The 20,985-nt window shown below is 32.0% G+C and overlaps 1 protein-coding gene across 2 annotated transcripts; it reads left to right on the top strand.

The window, feature by feature from the left end:
• The first annotated feature begins 276 nt into the window (after positions 1–276).
• Positions 277–19,653, top strand: LOC127712346 (uncharacterized). Of its 2 annotated transcripts, none has more exons than XM_052218716.1 (6): positions 277–479; positions 11,141–11,578; positions 12,225–12,288; positions 13,201–13,359; positions 16,965–17,125; positions 19,484–19,653. In XM_052218716.1, exons 1-6 carry the CDS (start codon positions 279–281, stop codon positions 19,589–19,591), a joined length of 1,131 nt encoding a protein of 376 aa, XP_052074676.1. In that variant the 5' UTR covers positions 277–278; the 3' UTR covers positions 19,592–19,653. The 2 variants fall into 2 exon arrangements, with proteins under 2 accessions (XP_052074676.1, XP_052074675.1); XM_052218715.1 differs by having other exon boundaries at positions 18,685–19,575.
• Positions 19,654–20,985: the final 1,332 nt, after the last annotated feature.

Genomic DNA, 20,985 nt, shown 5'->3' with positions numbered 1-20,985 from the left:
AAATATCATGTTGATCTAATTAAATAAAGATATGTGTAAATATACATGAAATTCATTAATTCCGCTCATTCCATTTCAAACATCTTTTACACTTTCGTAACCATTGAATGTCATTTTATACATGGTACATAATATTGTGATAAAAATCAAAATGATAGTTGATTAAATTCGTAGCAGGTTTTTTTTCTGTCGTTCATGTTCCTGCCAAAATACATTTTAAAGGAAAATGTCAATTTCTACAATAATCTAGTACTTTTTTGTTATTAATAGCTCAAATCATGGGTGTCCATAATCAACATTTGGTCTTTAGCTGTCTACTCTCACTTGTGTACGGTTCTCATGAACAGTGTCCTATAAAGAAACTGGTCACTTTTAACGCCGGACTACAACCGAGTACTGTAAAGTATTATGAAGACAGACGACAATTATTGGTTCCCGCCCTAAAAAACTTAGGTAGTGATGTCATTTGCTTACAAGAGGTAATTTAGATTCTAGTATTTTTTTTTTACAAGAAAATTATTTTTTGGTTTTTTTTTTAAAGCTACATGTATGTGTCAATTGCGTATGTTTTATCGAGACTTTATGATACCCTACATATTGTGTATTAGGTCCGTGTATATTTGCGTCCATTCGTTTTTCATTTTGAAATATCAAAAACAAAAAACAAAAAACGAGAGTGTTTTCATTTTTCGTTTTTGATATCTCAAAAACCAAAACGAAAAACAAGAGTGTTTTCATTTTTCGTTTTTGATTTCTCTAAAACCAAAACGGAAAACGAAAGTGTTTTCATTTTTTGTTTTTGATTTCTCTTAAACCAAAATGAAAATCAAAAGTGTTTCCGTTTTTCGTTTTTGATTTCACTAAACAAGAATTTTGTATTTAATTTTAATTATTTCTCGTTTTATAATGTACAATGTTTTCCTTTCTTGTTTCACAGTCATTGATAGTAAATAATGCCATTGTAAACACCCCGGTGTTCTTTCAACATAATGTAGACAAAATAGACCGCCTGACTTATGAATTGAACTACGGTGATAAATGAATCAAAGCCTTTCAAATTACCTTGTTCATATCTTTAATAAAAAATAAATTATAATTTTAAATATTAAACGAATCATAAATTTAAATTGTACAATATAATATAATATAAAGATGGTACAAATAAATAGATTGATTACAACATCACATTAACAAGGGAGATTACTACTTTTAAAAACTTATAAGAAAACTACCCCGGTCGTTAAAGTATACATGCACAGTCACTGTGGTTATCAGATCTTTAATCGAAGATAATGTCGACGGATGCAAAAGACTCTATCAATCTGAACAATAAGGGTGCATGATCTTTACTTTTAAATTTAGAAAGGTTGATCTCAGATGATTAGAATTCATAACCAAGGTCCATTTTACGAACATTCAGGACGATAATGTGTTTTGCTTGATCAGTTGATTGAAAAACAAATTTCCGCAATTTCACAATTCAAACCGGGATCAGCATTCAATCATTTTGCCATTCGGAGCCTACTCGGTATTAGTTTTGCTTATTTTTGAAAGCTATATGGTGACCTTAACTAGAGCCTGGGTGTGGATGGGGGTTTACGGAATAGAGAATAGTGGGCAAAAAATATAAATAATAGAGACAATGGACCAAGAAATAAAAAAAAATAAAATAATGAGGTGTTAAAATATAAAAAGAATAGAATAATTGGCAAAAAGTATAAAGAAATAAACATGATAAAGAATAGAGAAAAATGGCCTGAAACACTTATTAAAGAATAGAGAAAAATGGAATAGAATATCAAAGAATACAGAAATGAAGAAATACTCATCCAGACCATCATACTAGTTGCCTAAACCAACGTTATTTTGTGTCCGGTAGAATGTTATTGGTTTTCATACGTTTTCTTTTTATTTCTATGCCTATCAATTAAGACGTGAGCTTTCATAATTTGCCAGCTTATTACATTATAAAAAAAGACTAAGCCGAACATCACTCTGGATTTTTTCTCAAGTAGACCTCAGCTACCCACCCTACCACACCATTACCGAAAAGTTAATAAAAAAAATCTACGGCAATACTTTTGTCCGCACTAGGTGCAAAGGGAAGCTGGGTACCTGAGGTCTTCTGGAGAAAAAATCCAGGGTGTAGGATAAAGTAAAACATTGTAATCCACATAGCCAAGTGTGTGGCTGTTGTTTTCAGGGTATGAATGGTTCTTTTCCTCGTTGAAGACCCTCCAGCTACTTTCAAGATGAAGAACAGGAATAAAAGCCCTGTTTATTGATAATTTGTATTTTTTCTATGTATTGTGTGCGATTTTGTCCCATGCACATCTCTTTATGGGCCTAAACACGGCTCAATGCAAGTTTAGCCCTTCAATATTAAAGGTCATATGTTACATTATTGTTTCGGATAAGAGTGAATTTGGTACCTATTAAAACGTTTAAACCCGCTGCATTTGTTTGCACCTGTTCTAAGTCAGGAACCTGATGTTCAGTAGTTGCCGTTTGTTGATGTGGTTCATAAGTGTTCTCGTTTCTTGTTTATTATATAGATTATACCGTTGCATAGTTTTCCCGTTTGAATGGTTTTGCACTGGTCATTTTGGGGCCCTTTGTAGCTTGCTGTTCGGTGTGAGTCAAGGCTCCGTGTTGAAGATCGTACTTTGGCCTACAATGGTTTTTCTTTTACAAATTGTGACTTGGATGGAGAAATGTCTCATTGGCACTCATACCACATCTTCTTATATCTATATATGGTCTTTTTAAGTGAATTGGGAAATTGGGATTTCTAGCTTTAATCTCACCCATGTCAGCTTTTTATTTGTCATTGTCAATTTTATTATCGGTAGGCATGTAAAATTGACAAACCATACACGACCGTTCATTAGTCGTCGTAGATCTATTCCAAGTCTTAATAAGTCTACACATAGCAGAAAAGGAACTTTTACAACAAGGAATATTACACAACTGAATCCATAGTCATAAAGATCGATTGACTGATTGGTGTTCCTTTAACGTCGCCGCAGAACATAAAATTATTACCTGATCTTCATTCTCAACATCTTCAATCTCTATTGTTCCCAAGGAAGCAACCATTTGATTCTCTGGGGTGGGGCAGGGATTTGTACCCGAAGTCAATATTTTTTTTTAACCCAGACTGAAAAACATGCCTTTATCCATGGCCACACACAAACACAATAATATTTTCAAGATTTATTAAAAAAAATTTTTTTTTTACACTTTTATATTTTTATGTTGTTTTGAAATATTAATTTGACTTGAATTTATACGAATTTACTAAATATACATGTTTATACCAAGCCAAGTCCGTTTATATCTTGTTTCTCGCCTGACTATACAAAAGGCCAGGAGAGCTTTGGCCATCATTTGTCGTCTTTGATAGATATGGTTGACTGATAAGCTGTCTATATAAAGTAATGGGACAAAGCATGAAGACATCACCAAATCACCATATACAATACACAAAAAGACACATAGAGCTTACCATATGGTCTCAACTACCCACCAACAGGCAGTAAGCTCTGGTTGGCCTTAAACACAAACCCAAGGGCACAGCAAAATGAGAAAATATCCAATTAAAACTGGGTGACCTGGGAGGAAAACATTGGAACTTTCCTAAGAAATACAAATTCCACCCCCCTCCCCTCCCCCCGGTATGATTGCCAATGTGACAACTATCCCCAAAGTTCAAATGAAGTGGATGTAAGCAATTATATATAGGCAACCGTACCTCCTTCAACAATGAGAAAAAAAACAGTAGGGTATAGTCGGCTATGAAAGGCTCTGACATGAAAAATATGAAACAGTTCAGTTGAGAAAAAACGGCCTAATTTATAACACAATAAAACGAAAAACAAATATGACAGACATCAACAAACGACAACCATTGAACTACAGGCTCCTAACTTGGGACAGGCACATACAGTATGTGGTGGGGTTAAACATGCAAGTGAGCACTCAACCCACCCGTTATCCTGGGACAATTTTTGTTACAGAACAACATAAGAACAAACTATAAAAATCAGTTGAAAAGGGCTTAACATATCAGATCGATACAAAACAGAAAAAAACATCTAACAAAAGCACAGACCGGACGTGGCAGGGTATTTATACATCCTTAACAAACAAAAAAGGACACAAAGTACAGATCTGAGAGTAATCGCAGTACTGACAGCTAGTTTAAAGCCAATAACAACTAATACAAAAATCATGTATCTAAGACTAAAATATTAATCAGTACACATCCAACATCCAATGGATTTAGTGTAAAGACGTCATTTACAGTCAGAGAAAGACATGACCTTGTGCAATGCCAAATCATAGGTATCAACAGATTGTAGTACCTTGATGTGTATAACAATAATATGTAGTATAATTTCAAGTTACTGATAACAAAATTAATATTTATACCAATAAAAACAATATTCAAAGATCTATTTACAGTGTTCAATTGGTAACCTTTTAAAATAAGTTTATTTAAAGGATTGATAAGTTTACCCTGATCGTTTTAAATTTACATGCATACAATTTCTATTTATATTATTATTGATAAATACAATATTGCAGAAGTAGTGGAAATAGATCTACAAGTGAGGGAAGTTGTTTGTGACTTCAGGGAACTTTATTTGGATATGCCTGTTATGGTCTAATTGAGGTTTACAAGACCTTCATTCAATTTCAGCACATTTTGTGAATGTATGTCCCATTTATAGGCATTATGTTTTTCGGTCTGTGCGTCCGTTTGTTCTTCCGTTCATCCGTCTGTTCCGCTTCAGGTCAATGTTTTTGGTCAAAGTAGTTTTTGATGAAGTTGAAGTCCAATCAACTTGAAACTCAGTACACATGTTCCATATGATATGATCTTTCTAATTTTAATGCCAAATTAAGAGTTCTGACCGCAATTTACGGTCCACTGGACATAGAAAATGATAGTGTGAGTGGGGCATTCATGTACTATATATGGACACATTCTTGTTCAAATCCTTTATTAAAGAAGTTAGTAAATTTACTTTAGATAAAAATACTAAATTAGACGAACCAATCTAATTAAAAGATATATCTCTGATTTCGTTATACTTATAAAACTTTTTTTATGAATTTTAATAAGACTAATTTAACTGGACAAACGCGTTCAATCTTCGGACTTAATTCTTAACAATTTTACCGAGCGGAGCGAGGCGAAAAAAAATAACGTCTTTCAAGCCAAATTTTGTATGTATGCTATACACACAAATTTATTGTTTAAACTTGGTAATCAATTAATCTAAAATACAGTCCTAGATAATCAAATAATCATGAAATATTTGGTCTAGTAATCAAATAATCACTAAAAAAAACGGCCAAGTAATCACATAATCAAAAACCTCATGAGGAATCATTAAAGATGACATTTTTGTATTAATATTGATTCACTTATAAGGTCTTTGCATCGGAAATAAAGTAATTAATTCTAAAACCAGTTGTTGGCATAATACGGGTCATTTTCTTCACATTGACATAATTTACTAAACGTTTATTGAAACCTTTAATGTGAATACGTGAATGAAAATGCGGAGTTTGTGAGACCAGGTTCAAGCAAGCAGCCACTAGCTAGCAGCCACTTCGCTAGCAGCCAGTTTTCAGATGTTTATATAAACCCAAATGTTGCATAAGATTCAAACGTACTTCAAATGTTTTTATTAATATATAACCACTATATTATCAGTTTTTAATATATAATTAAGCAGTCAAAGACACTATTCAATGAATTTCAAAATTTCATTTCTTGTTCATTAATTATATAAATACAATAGAAATCGCTTTCAATACATCACACAGCGTGCTGCACGCTTTACATTTCAAATAGTCAACACTTTTGAGTGTATATAGAATCGTAAATAATTGTGAAATTATTTAAATGTTGGCAAAATTGCACTATTGTGTGAAATAGCTTTCCATATTCTCGGCATCCTGTCAAATAGTTCACGAAAAGTAACAATTGTTCTGCATTAGAAGAAAAAAAAGTTGCACTCGTGCTTTAACTTTTTTTTTGCCACACAAAACTGTTTTGACAAAACATTCTACTTCTGAAACAGTGGATTTCTCTTACTTATGATTGGACGAAAGGTTTATTTTTTGTACTCAAAGTATGGTTGGGCAATGAAAATATTTATTAGCTTTAAAAAATAATCCGTGCTATACCCAAACTGGGAATTTTTGTTTGTAAACTTTTCGGTAAGGGTTGGGTAGGGTATCTTACCTCAACTTTGGACCTACTTTAGAAAAAAAAACTAAGCCGAAAAATACCCTGTGTTTTTTCTACTGTAGACCTCAGCTACTGAGCTTCCCTTTGTCTTAGTGCGGACAAAAGAATTGCCTTAGAATTTTTGTTTATTAAATTTTCGGTAAGGGTGGGGTTGGGTGTCCGCGGACCCCAACTTTAGACCTACTTAAAAAAAAACTAAGACGAATAACACCCTGGATTTTTTTCTCCAGTAGACCTCAGCTACCCAACTTCCCTTTGCACCTAGTATTGCCGTAGATTTTTTTATTAGCTTTGCGGTAATGGTGTGATAGGGTAGGTAGCTGAGGTCCACTTGAGAAAAAACCAGAGTGATGTTCGGCTTAGTCTTTTTTTATAATGTAATAAGCTGGCAAATTATGAAAGCTCACGTCTTAATTGATAGGCATAGAAATAAAAAGAAAACGTATGATAAGCAATAACAATCTACCGGACACAAAATAACGTTGGTTTAGGCAACTAGGATGATGGTCTGGATACGGGGTTCTTCATTTCTGTATTCTTTGATATTCTATGCCGATTTTCTCTATTCTTTAATCAGTGTTTCAGGCCATTTTTCTCTATTCTTTATTTCTTTATACTTTTTGCCAATTATTCTGTTCTCTTTATATTTTAACACCTCATTATTCTAATTTTTTTTTATTTCTAGGTCCATTGTCTCTATTATTCATATTTTTTGCCCACTATTCTCTATTCCGTAAACCCCCATCCACACCCAGGCTCTAGTTAAGGTCACCATATAGCTTTCAAAAATAAGCAAAACTAGTACCGAGTAGGCTCCGAATGGCAAAATGATTGAATGCTAATCCCTGTTTGAATTGTGAAATTGCGGAAATTTGTTTTTCAATCAATTGATCAAGCAAAACACATTATCGTCGACCCTGAATGTTCGTATAATGGACCTTGGTCATGAATTCTAATCATCTGAGATCAACCGTTCTAAATTTAAAAGTAAAGATCACGCACCCTTATTGTTCAGATTGATAGAGTCTTTTGCATCCGTCGACATTATCTTCGATTAAAGATCTGATAACCACAGTGACTGTGCATGTATACTTTAACGACCGGGGTAGTTTTCTTATAAGTTTTTAAAAGTAGTAACATCCCTTGTTAATGTGATGTTGTAATCAATCTATTTATTTGTACCATCTTTATATAATATTGTATTGTACAATTTAAATTTATGATTCGTTTAATATTTAAATATAATAATTTATTTTTTATTAAAGATATAAACAAGGTAATTTGAAAGGCTTTGATTCATTTATCACCGTAGTTCAATTCATAAGTCAGGCGGTCTATTTTGTCTACATTATGTTGAAAGAACACCGGGGTGTTTACATTGGCATTATTTACTATCAATGACTGTGAAACAAGAAAAGAAAACATTGTACATTATAAAACGAGAAATAATTAAAATTAAATACAAAATTCTTGTTTTGTGAAATCAAAAATGAAAAACGGAAACACTTTAGATTTTCATTTTGGTTTTAGAGAAATCAAAAACAAAAAATGAAAACACTTTCGTTTTCCGTTTTGGTTTTAGAAATCAAAAACGAAAAATGAAAACACTCTCGTTTTTTGTTTTTTGTTTTTGATATTTCAAAATGAAAAACGAATGGACGCAAATATACCCGGACCGTATTAACCAGACACAATTGTTTTATATTTTTAACATTTTAAAACAATACAATTTCACCATCGAGAATAGAACTAATATTACATTTTGTTGAAGAATTTGATAACATAAAACACGAAAAACCAGCAGTAAAAGTTCTCTTCAGTAGTGCCTAAAAAAAAAAAGGGCGACCATCATTTCAGAAGTTACAAAACTAGAGCCTTGCGAAAGACACATTGTAAAATAATTTGTAATCGCAAGACAATATTCATATACAATATATGTACATTGTTGGAAAATATATATACAATATATGTGCATTGTCGGAAAATATATATACAATATATGTGCATTGTCGGAAACTATATATACAATATATGTGCATTGTCGGAAAATATATATACAATATATGTGCATTGTCGGAAAATATATATACAATATATGTACATTGTCGGAAAATATAAATAAGTCTAAATTGAAAACAACGTTCAAACCTATGATTGCGTTGGATAAAAACCGCAATTTTTATACGTGTGCATGCAAAACAAATTTCTTGGTAGCGGGGTCTAAATACAGCACAAACAACATTTTCCAAAAGACCAAAAAAGTGAAAAAGTATATTTAAACAAAACGCATTTGACTAACAGGTCGAACAACAGATGTTCTTAAACCCTGCTGACTGCCATTGGCGATTGCCAAATAAACGGATCACAAGATGTAACAAAATGGATCTTTATTATTAATTTAATACCAAACAGAAAAAAATAAAAATGCGGAAAAGATGGTATACCGCAAACATGAGGTGCAACAATTTGTACACCATATCCGGATTTCGACGATTAATGTCTCTTCAGTGATGTTAGGAATCGAAAACATTGTCGGAAAATATATATACAATATATGTACATTGTCGGAAAATATATATACAATAAATGTACATTGTCGGAAAATATAAGATTTAGTTGTATATGAGCCCTAGAAACAGGACGAAATGCGAGGCTCGACGAGTTTTTCACCTGTTTCGTAGCGAGTAGAAATAAATTTTATGTTTCTGACAAAGTATTTATTATTTTTATCCTGCAATTTACACTCAACACTTTAATGTCTGGTTGTTTAAATCTATATAGTTGTTTCTGATTTCTCAAAGAAATCTACATAGTTTAAACGTGGACCGCGAAGAGGACCCCAAAATGAACTGTCATACAAAAAGAAATATTCATATTACCGTCTGCTCAATATAGTAACACAGTGTTCTCCCCAGGCCCTTAACTCTATTACTCCAGCCTTTGGTCATAAATAATTTGCGTATTTTAAACGTGTTGAGTTACTTCCCCTGATTTTGCTTATTACAAATGTGTGCTCCTAAAATATTATCTATCATTGAAAATAGAAATAAACTACAAATTGAATGCAAAATTATATAAGAATGTTACCTTAAGGATAAAAACTTTCTTTGAACATACCATATAATAATAGGTAGTATTTTCTGAACTTTAACTGAAAGCAGCCGTTGTGAAGACATAACATCAAAATAGTCAACAAAAGAAAAACCAAAACAACTCACAAAACCAAGATGGCGGCCTACCAAAATGGCGTCCTCAACCTGTTCCTGACCGATGGCACAAAATTATTTAAACGCTCACCAAACGCCTTCGAGCACCGAGCCGACCGTGCGAGGGATGTATATCCAGTCAAGGTCGTTAAAAACTTCCATTTGTTGCTTTACCTGATATGTGATGAAAGAAGTCCCGGTCTTTAGACACTGATTGGAACTCAGCTAGATATGATAAATGGGTGCACATATAGATAATATAAATATAATCTTCATGTCTGTCTACGGAGTAACACAATAAAGATTCTAATACTAATTTTATTGTTGTTTAAAAGAATCATGTCTAAAGCTATGGAAAATAGTTTTTAATTTACTAAAGGTTCTGCATTCAAATTTAATCTTGTTTAAATTTAATTGTTATGGTGTAATCTAACAAAAATGGGGAATGTGTAGTGTAACTTCAAGTATCAGGACAAAATTGACTTGATCAAAATATATAAAAAGTGACTTTAGTTTAAAGACTTATAGTGCTTTCTTTCAATTATTCTTAAAAAGAAATTAGTGTATACAAACTGTTTATTGATTTACTTCTTTTTTTACCAGTAATTTATTGACCCAAAGTCTACATAACACAGTAAACAAAACAAAAGACAAAAAGGTAATGACACAAAAACTAACAAGAAAAAAAAAGCGATGCAACGCGACACGACATATTGTATATTGTACAAATCATTTTGACACGCGTTACCCTGGTGCTATCGAAAAATCCTGGGGAGAACACTGTAACAGGAGACTTTATTTGTACAAGTACAATAAAAGCAAACTTTTTTTGTGAACCTGTTATTTGTACAATAGTTGGCTGATTGCAGGATAAAAAAATATTTGTACGAGCTTTAGAAACAGGACGAAAAGCGAGGCTCGCCGAGCTTTTCTCCTGTTTCGTAGCGAGTACAAATACATTTGATATTTTCGACAATGTACATATAATGTTTTTATCCCGCAATTTACACCCGGCACTTTAGAAGGTTTAGTTGTTTAAATTCAATTAGTTGTCTCTGTTTTTTTTTCTTCAAAGAAATCGCCATAGTTTAATCGCAGGCTCGGAAGAGGACCCCAAAATGAACTACCACACTAAAAAAAATATGCCCATTACCGGAGACTTTATTTGTACAATAGGATAAATACTTCTAAAGCAGATGGAAAGCGTTACCAGCCGTTCATCAACTTAAATAATAATAAAAAAAAAAAAACAGAAGGTACCAAGGAGACATTCAAAACTTATAAGTCGAAGAAAAGCTGTCAACGCCATCGTCAAAAAAAAGCAAAAAACAAAGAAAAGACAAACATTCCACAAAAAACTAAATAGAAAAACTAAAGATTAAGCAACACGAACCCTACCAAAATCTGAGGGTAAAGGAATTGAATGACAATAAAACATTATAAATTCCGTGCGTCCGAAGATCATTTTTGTATTTACATTCATCAGTCATCTTTAATTATACGTTACACATTATTTCTTTTATTTATTCGATTGTTTGATAAAATAATATGAAATTTATATAATCAAAATTTAATGATTGTTGGTTTTTATGGGAGGAATATTTAAAATTGTTAGTTATAATTTTTTATTAATTTAATTTCATATATTAAAGTTTTATATTTGTAGGTCTTTTATGGGAAGGATGTTAAAGAAACAGTGCATAGATTGATGTTTACTTACCCATACTCATATAGTTCTCTCCATGACAGTCATGGTAGACTAAACTATAGTATGATGCAGAAAGCTCCTTGTCAAGGAACTAAAAGCATGCAGTTTTTAACATGTTTTAGTCAGAAATGTAATCCAACTGGTCGACCATTGCTGGGAGTTTTAGAGTGTGCACTCAAGCAATGCAAAATGCTTGAGTTGTCTGATTTTTGTATAACTTGCATCTTAGTAAGTGGTCCAGAGAATATTTCTAACCACTGCTTAGGACCTCAAGCACTTCAGATGAACATTCCAGGATTATTAGTGTTAAGTAGACGCAAACTATGGAGTCCTAAACGGACACCATTTATTCATGGAGTTAGGCCATTCTTCAGAAAGGAATTCATAACAGCGAGGGTACGTGTTCTATTTCCGATTCTTGATTATGTATAATTGAATATTAGAAAGATAACATTTTCTTAGATGATGTCAAGAAAGTACGTATTGCTTCAATGAATATTTATTTATTTGTAATTATTCTAGTGTGTGTGTCTGTGTTTTTTTTTTAAATGTTTTTGTTTTGGTTTATTTGTCTCGTCCACAAGATCTTCGTATTTTTGTATGTGTTTTTTTCTTAGATAAGTACCTAACTGTATTCCTATATCAAATACTAGTAGTGGTTTATACATGTATGTATTATTTTTCCATAAACACTTAAAATGGATATTACAATACTATCAAGGAAGCACATTCACCTTAGCCTACATATAATAGTCTGACTTATCTATTACTTGATGCTTGTTTACTTCATTTGGTCTGCAAACAGCTCCATTTGGTAATCATACAGCTTGTATAAATACGCAACTACCTCTTATCAAAATAAGGTCTTTCGGACTGTATTTGCGGTTTGTTTGTGTTACGTTCGATATGCGTCAAACTCAGTGCTTCAAGTATTTGAAAGCATCAAAGGTTACTTGTTGGTTTACTTTATAAATTGAAAATTCGTACAAGTATGAAATATGTACTGTTCAAGAGACGTTACACACAACAGTTATTTTTGTAGGTACAAGAATTAGGAGAAATAATGTGTACTCATCTAACACCGGCTAATGATACCATCGCACAAGGTAAACTTTAATTCGTTTTATAATGAGAAAACCCTGTTCAATTATTCATAAGAAAACATTTGTAAGATGAAAAAAAAATCGAAAATTATTGAGTTATATTTATTCAAAGTGGATTGTGATTAATGTAGCTTTCACCATATGAGAGATGATTACAAGTGCAACCAAAGGATAGACTTTCTCAGACAAATGGAAGATATACATATGTCTTTTGGTCGACTCCAGTACTATAATTACATGCATCTACATGTAAGAGCTTGCATAGAAATGTTGATGTTTGCCATATCCTAGTTTTTTTTGTATGGGGTCTGCAATGCTGTATTCATTGTTTTATTTTTGGCCCATTTTTCTCTCTCTCTTTTTTTTTTTTTTTAATAAATTGCACCCAATTATTTTCGATTCTTTAATTTTTAGCCTATTTCTCACTGTTATTGATTTTTTGCTGATCATTATACATTTTTTTGAATTTTGTTCCCCGGCCCATTATTCTCTATTCTTTATTTGTTTATCCACTTTTCTCTATTGTTGGTTTTGCTTTATTTTTATCTCTCCTGTAAATTCATTCCAGATCTTCCTTCAGAAACAGTAACTTAACAACACAAAAAAAAACAAAGATCACCTTGAGGTCAACACACGTTCTTCAACACTAGAGTGTCCACATACTGTGTTAAGTTTGAATCCGCACTGAGTTTAGATACGTAGTGAATAGATTTAACAATAAAAAAAAACCAAACTCATAAAAATATATATATCAGGCTTATGATTTTGTAAAATATTCAGGACTCAGCAATCAATATTGACGTTCAAAATTTTATTATTAACTTTTATTATACACACAAAAGTCATATGAAAGTTCAAAAACTATAAAATTGCATAATAATGAGTTAAAATATTCCTTTTGCCACTATTTTACAGCGTTCCAATCATCCTTCTTTGCTGATGGAGAAACAGAGAACCTATTTGAAACGATATCATTATTACGACGCATACGAAATGAAAAAGACATAGTATTGATGGGTGACATGAATTCTGGACCATCTATATCAATTAGGCATATACACTATGTGACATCAGGTACGTGGATATATATAGATATATATAAGAAGATGTGGTATGAGTGCCAATGAGACAACTCTCCATCCAAGTCACAATTTGTAAAAGTAAACCAGTATATATAACTCGCTTTTATAAGGAAATATATACAAGTTGATAGGACGTGCCGCTGGAATAGGTCACATTATGTAAATAAGTAGGGAAAACTAGCAGAAATATATGATAAGGACAATAAAGTTCCCATTACGTGTCATATGAAAAGCCCTGTAATTTTTTTCACAGCCGAAAGTCTCGCCGTAAGTAAGCATTATATAAGGAATCTGAGCCACATACGGAGCAGAAACCCAACCAATATAGAAAAAAGGTTACATTTCTACCTACGCAATACATGAAAAAATATACATTTTTAAATTCTAAATTATATGAAAAGAGTGGGGTACCAGACCCCAGCGGCACCCATTATCAATTAAGCATTGAAGTGGACCTCCCGAGGGTTTTGCCATCCGGTTCTTTTTTTAATATTATAGGCTTACTATATAGTAATTAAGGTTATTTTTAAAGTTGTTTATTGATATGCTAACTCGGTCAAGAAACTGAATAATGTAAAGTCCGTGTTTTCCCACCTTTTAACTCCGTAAAAATAACCGTTATTGCTATTAATGGCATGCCCTATTAATTACTATAAAATACTGTAAAGATTATGTCAGGATCACATATTTCATCAACACCAACAGAACTACTTCGTGTGTGAATGACGTCATCAAACTGGTTGATACAAGTATAAACAAAGTTCGTTGCAATGAAGCTCACAAATGAAATAAAAAATAACACACAACATTGGATTTAATGTACAATGTGTGAGAGGTACACGTACTACATATGCACTGCCGGGAAGCGTGTGCAACATTCTAACCAGAAGCAACTTTATAAGAATGACAACAAAGTACCGATAGAGAGTAAAATGTAGAACTATTTGTTGTACTTTTATAGCACGCGTCATATTACTAATTGTATATCAACAGTTATATTCCTCTGGTATTATATTCATACATGAATAAAGGAAAATGTTGTGTTTACAGTTTTCAAAACAATATGTCAACCTATAACGTAGACTGACCTCAAATTTGTGATATCAGTTACTGTAAAACTAAACATCAAAGGATTAAAAACGTTTTTTTCCAGAGGTTTTTGATGTGTGAACTGGTGCGATTAACAAACAAACTGAATAACTATTTTACATCCCAGCTGTTGTAGATCAGATAAAAAATCATTTACGCTTCATAAAATCTAGTTTAGAACGCCACACAATCATTATGATATATTTTATATATTACTATATAGCATATACCCTTTATGAGCCCCGGACACAATGTTAAAATATGTTAAATTACCTACGATTTTGTATCGAGTCGTCCTGGTGTAGGGGTATGAATCGTGGGTCTATATGCTAAAGCTCTTGAGTTCGATTCCCAATTTAGACACTGGATTTTTTTCTACATCAATTTTAATAGATAGTCTTTTCCGTATAAATATTTCTAAGTTTTATTGTGGATTTGACATTCCCGCCAAAATGTTACAGAACAAAGGAAAGCATGCAGAACAAAGAAATTCAAGCTAGGGTGATATGGTAGGGATGATCCGGCTCAGATCACCCCTGGTAGAACAAAGGAGCTGGGATGTAAACAGTATAAAGTACTTGTGTGTAACGTTTGTGAATCAGAGGCCCAGTTTATACATCAATAACATTTAAACAATAATCCTTACAATTCTTAACCCACATATTTGTAATTTCTAATCATTATTTTTTTTTCATTGGCTACTATTAATCGTAAAATCAATAATTGACATGTCGTAGCTAAGGAGTTAGTCGCCATACTGACTTGTTGATATCCAAAAATGTAAGATTACTGCAATAGATTATAAAAACGCCTACCACAAAAGATCCGTTTTAATGAAGTACTATCCGATTTTGAGGCGTAAAATTAGCGGAATAACTTCCAGCTTGAGATTTTTCATTCGTTTGACTGTAATTTGCTAAGATCATTTTAAGAAATTTCGAGGAATGTTATTTTATTTATTTTTGTACATTTTTCTAATATCTAATGCATATTAATTTCTTTTTGTTATGCATTATTGTGAAAAGAAATAATAGTTGTGTAGGTTTTTTTTTCAACTTCAAACAGGATCTCATGCATGTGTAACGCGCATAAATAGATCTCAGTTAAATCAACACAATTAACTTTGGATTTCACTCCAACGTTTAGTTTATAACGATTTTATTTGCTCAAAGATACAAATAGGATCGGACACAAGTTTAACCAACTTATGAAGTCTTCTCCTTTACATCATATTACAAAAACAATTATACAGATCATGGACAGTTCAGTAGATCTATCTTAAATGTAATTATCAAAATTGGGCATTTGCAGTCTGGAAAAAAAGCCTAACACAATTTACAAGAAAAAGAATAGAGAATTGAGAAAAAATAAATAAATAAATAAATAAATAAAATAAATAAATAAATAAATAAATAAATAAATAAAAATAAATAAATAAATAAATAAATAAATAAATAAATAAATAAATAAATAAATAAATAAATAAATTAAATTGGATTAAATTAAATCAAATAAGAAAAAATTAAAAAGAAATAAATAAATGAAATTCTGTGGACACGGTGATTTTGATTATTCATATCTTATTTGATTATACTACGAGGAATCTTTTTGATTCTTTTTATAAATTTAAAGACTACTTTAAAGATTTCACAGTTTTCCTCGTATGTTAAAGTTTTGCTACCCTCAGTAAGCAACTCTAGATTTGTTGTCACTTGAAAACGATGAATGTTGATTAATAGATCGTTCCTTATATCGATGTATTTATTGCAATTAAAGAAGAAATGAAATGAAATCCTCACGCGGAGCGCCACAGGCACAATATGGACTCTGTATTATATGTCGTTATTTAGAAATGAGACTGAACATCGCAGCTGTGTTAAAATGACACTCAATTTCCGCGGACCATACATGAAATGCTTAAGTACAGTCTTTGCTTCGTATGCATTATTCAACAAAGAGCGTTTGAATTTAGATAGTGTATCAAGTGAACGGATAAAATTATCAAGTTTGTTCCATTCTGTGATGGAGGAGGGAATAAATGCAGAATTTATTAAGGCGAGTCTACAAAAGGGGGCTATTAAGTCATTCCCATTACGCAGTGGGTAAACAGTTGTACTTTGTATAGTTGGGGAAATTAAATCACATAGATATTGTAGATCCGGACCATTGTATATCTTATAAAATAATTGGAGTTTTCTTCTGTACCTCCTATTGTGTAGGGGTTCCCAGCCAGTCTCTAAATATAAATATTCGGTTTAAGTAAATATTGGCAATCCTTTTACAATCCAAAATTGAATTGCTCACAGTTTAAGAAGAGTTTTGAGAAATGTTACTAATCTATGTTACTAATCTAGTTGGAAACTGTATAAACACACAAGTAACTTGAGATTTCACTCCAAGTTAAATTACTCATTATTTGAGTAGTTGGTAAAAAATCCTCAAACATTCACTTGTATTTCAATTTATTAATTCAACACAGTTTTCAATAAGACATAATTAAAATTTCAGCATCTTTTGAACAGTTTATGAAGGGCAATCTACGTTCTCCCTACGCAGAGCTGGTTGGAAAGCCTACGTATTCACCACATGAAAACACATTGACAGATGGACACGATATCAGCATTATAGACCACATTCTCACCCGTGGATATAAAATTTTAGGAGCTAAGGTATTATAAATTATGATGATAGGCGAAATATATTTTTTTTGGAATAGAAAAATACTATAAGTTATTGAAAACAGATAATATATACTAATATTTGTTTTTGGCAGGCTGGGTAGTATAGTACTGTGCGTTGCTTATTATTTATATATATCGATGTCGTTATCTCACAGAACCAAATGTAAAAATAACTTTAATCAGTTTGCAAAGTATTTCCACTGCTTTTTGTTAATAGTGTTAATAGTTCACTTTTCAGAAGCAGAATTTAGTCATTTTTATTTTATATATGGATTTCCTTGATTTTAAGTAATTATTTTTTAAAATTTCGCTACACTTTATTTTCTGACATCATGTTGTTCTACAAAATATATTCGTAATTTGAAACATAACACCTATTATCTTATTTATATTGTCAAAAGAAAGAGCACCCAATACATAATTTTTAAAGAAAAAAAAAAAAAACATCGGTTAAGTACTGACTTCATAGTAATTTTTGAAAAAAAAAGTTTTTTGATAGTACATGGTAATAATTTAAGCATTACCAAAGCGCTTTTGAAAAAGTACTTCAACATCAAAAGCACTATCGAGCTTATTAAAATCATACATTTAAACAGATATTCAGACACATCAAATCATATTGACCCATTCCTGAAACTCAGTTTGTCATTAATTAAGGAACATTCGTCCTCTACAAATACTCTATCATCTATCTTTAAGTAACGCTCTATCTGTGTGCATGTTTTCGGCTACTTCAACCTATTGACCTATGCGTATGTGTAGCTCTTATCACAAGTCATATGAAATCTCGTAGAGCTGGTTGAAACGAAATTACAGTTTACATGCATATTTTCTGCCGACCCACTCGGTTTCACTCTTTTTAGAGTTCAAGGGATTTCCTCATTTTTTGTTTGTTACCTTGATTTGTATCTTTCAATTCATTTTTTAGATTTTATCATCGGTAAACTACTGCTGTCTAAGTTGATTGTCTTTAGAAGTGTGTTTTTTGTATGTACCATTCTCCTAATTTCTTACATAACTTTGCTGGACGGATATGGTTTTCGATAACTACATTATTTCATTTGCAAAACTTTCAATAGTTTTGGGACTAGGTTCTATCAGATATCGAACGCCATTGATGAGTTGTGTGTTGCCGAAACGACGTCTAACACATTGCAGTGTTTGTAGAACAATTTGCAATCCTGGTGTTGCATTGGTTCAGCACAATATAACCCTTCTCTACTTCCAAATCAATATTTTTCCACTTTATTTCATGTCTTTGGAAACGAGAAAGTTGTCTTGCAAACCAACTTCTTTTGGTGTTGTATTTCTAGTGGTTATCCCGTCAACAATCTGTTGTTCTAAACGAAAAACTGATGTGCATGCATTTGTAGGAAAAGGTTTGTTTTATGTCTTTTCTTCATATTTTGTTTTGACTTTTAAGCGTATCTGAATATTTTTCCGAGGTCACCCGTAATATGGTTTACCTTTGACTTCGTTATATTTTCGTGCATTTCTCTGACCCCTTTTCGATGTTCACAATAATGATTATTTCCTTACTATTACAGAGAGTAATTGACCAGCTTTTGCCAGAAAAGAAGTTCCCATTGTCTGACCACTACGGAGCAGAAATATCTGTTCGCACCAATTGTCGCAGCGATTTGAAGGACTCAGAACATTTGATTGATTAGAGCACACGCAACATATTTTGCTTAGCGATCTAATATCTTAGGTCTATTTATGCTATATACAGCGATTTAATTTCATTTCATTTATATATATTGATAGTAGCTGCATGCATTTCGTGTACATAGTTACGATACGCATACTTTAACTGCATTTCTGCATTTTTGCCTTGCATTGACGCTCTAGAGAAAATAGAAACACGAAGACTTAACACAAGCTGCGTTTAGTTTAGTTTTTATTTTCTGACGATAGGAAACTGAAGTGATGCTACATAGAACTGTTTGGGCGCAAAAATTAATATTTGTAATTGATTTAATATTATATTTTGTATTATATTGATTTATTTTCTACAGGAAATCTGAATATAAGTGTTTTCGAAAGACCTCACGAATTGTTTTGTATATATTCAAATGATACACTAATGCTTTCAAAATGAATCACTATTTGTAGGTTATTTTTTCACAAAGATATTTCCATTAAACATCACAAACAACATATAAATGCAGGAAACCTTGTCATATATCAAGATATTATATAGATAACTCAAAGATATAGAGATCATCGAATACCTTTTTTTACCTTGTTTATTTCAAACATTCCGGTAATGCAAATAAAAGATGCAGCTATTTCTCATAGTTAATGCAGTGAGTGATGTAAAATCTGTTTTTATTTCTACTACAGAGAGTAATGGACAAAGCAATACATGGAAAATCGTACCCTTTATCAGATCATTATGGAATTGAAGTCACTGTACAAACTAGCTGTAAACCCGGTTGTCATCACCATTAACGACATGTACATATATGTATTGAATTATATAATTATTGAACAAATGTTTATACTAATTGATCACTGATTTTAAATAAATCGCATGAGATACTATTTTATCAAAATGATTGGGTTATTCATGAGAGGAATTCATATTTAAGGTATAAGATTTGATTCATGACACGTTTTTGCAGTCTCGAAAATAATAATACCCGAACCCGTTCTCAGATGTTTAATGAACTAAAACATGCAATTTTGTAATATAAAATTAAAAAAGATGTGATATGATTGCCAATGAGACAACTCTCAACCAGAGATCAAATGATCCAGAAGTTAACAACTATTTATGTACAAAACATAAACAAAAACAAATATGATATTCAGCAACAAACGGTTACTACTGAATTACAGGCTCCTGATTTGGAAAAGGCACATACATAAGTACAAACAATGCAAAACAATAAACGAAAAAAAAAATATTTATGGGATACTTTTCTATAGAAAAGTCATTTCATCTTCAAATACCTAATTGCATCGACTCTGAACAAGACATTATAATACAAGACATTTACATTATATATTGGATCATATACAGTATCAATGTACGGTACTGTGGTAAGAGGATACAGAGGAGGTAACAACAAACCCAGAAAGAAAGGCAGTCAACAATATAATTATAAGAAAAATATAAATTGTGCCAAAAAAGAAATACACGGAATACGAAAGCTTGATCAACACAAACCATATCAAAATCAGTTGAGATTGTAGGTGTTCCAGAAAGGGAGCCAGTTTCTATGACACCCGTGACTTATTTTGTGTTTCTCAGTGTAGGCAAACATTCGGTTATAAGACGAAATATCCGAAAACGGGACCGATGCGAGATCAGGGTACGTAAATCTTCCAAGCAAGAGACTGCTTCAAACTTGGCATTCGAAACACAAATATATATATGTAATTTCCGTCATGCAGCATTCATCTAGAAACGGAATGGAAATGGTTGCTTCTGAAGCAATATCGGCTATAATAAAGTCTACGAATGCAAAAAACAGTCAAAATATTACAAAAAAGGAAACTGATAAACAATACACTTTGTTTTTTTTTTAAATGAATCCAGGTGTCAAATGTCTAAATAAGGACTTATAACATAGAAAGGAACGAAAAATGTATAAGGGAAAATTGATAAACTATTAAATACAATCCATCTTGAATGTTTCGTGATAGGAATATGTTGCAGTTTCCTTGTTCTATATGTGCTTGTCCAAATTCAGGAGCCTGTAATTCATTGGTTGTCGTTTTCGTTGTATCTTATATTTGTTTGTCGTTTAATGTTTCGCATAGTTTGTTCTTGTGTTGTGCCGTTACACCACTGTCCCAGGTTAGAAGGAGGCCTGGCGACTTTTTTTTTATATTTTTGA

Source organism: Mytilus californianus, unplaced genomic scaffold, assembly GCF_021869535.1.
Source record: "Mytilus californianus isolate M0D057914Y unplaced genomic scaffold, xbMytCali1.0.p SCAF_8, whole genome shotgun sequence".
NCBI lineage: Eukaryota > Metazoa > Mollusca > Bivalvia > Mytilida > Mytilidae > Mytilus > Mytilus californianus.
The sequence above is the reverse complement of the archived record's forward strand: the minus strand, read 5'-3'. Positions and strand labels throughout refer to the sequence as shown.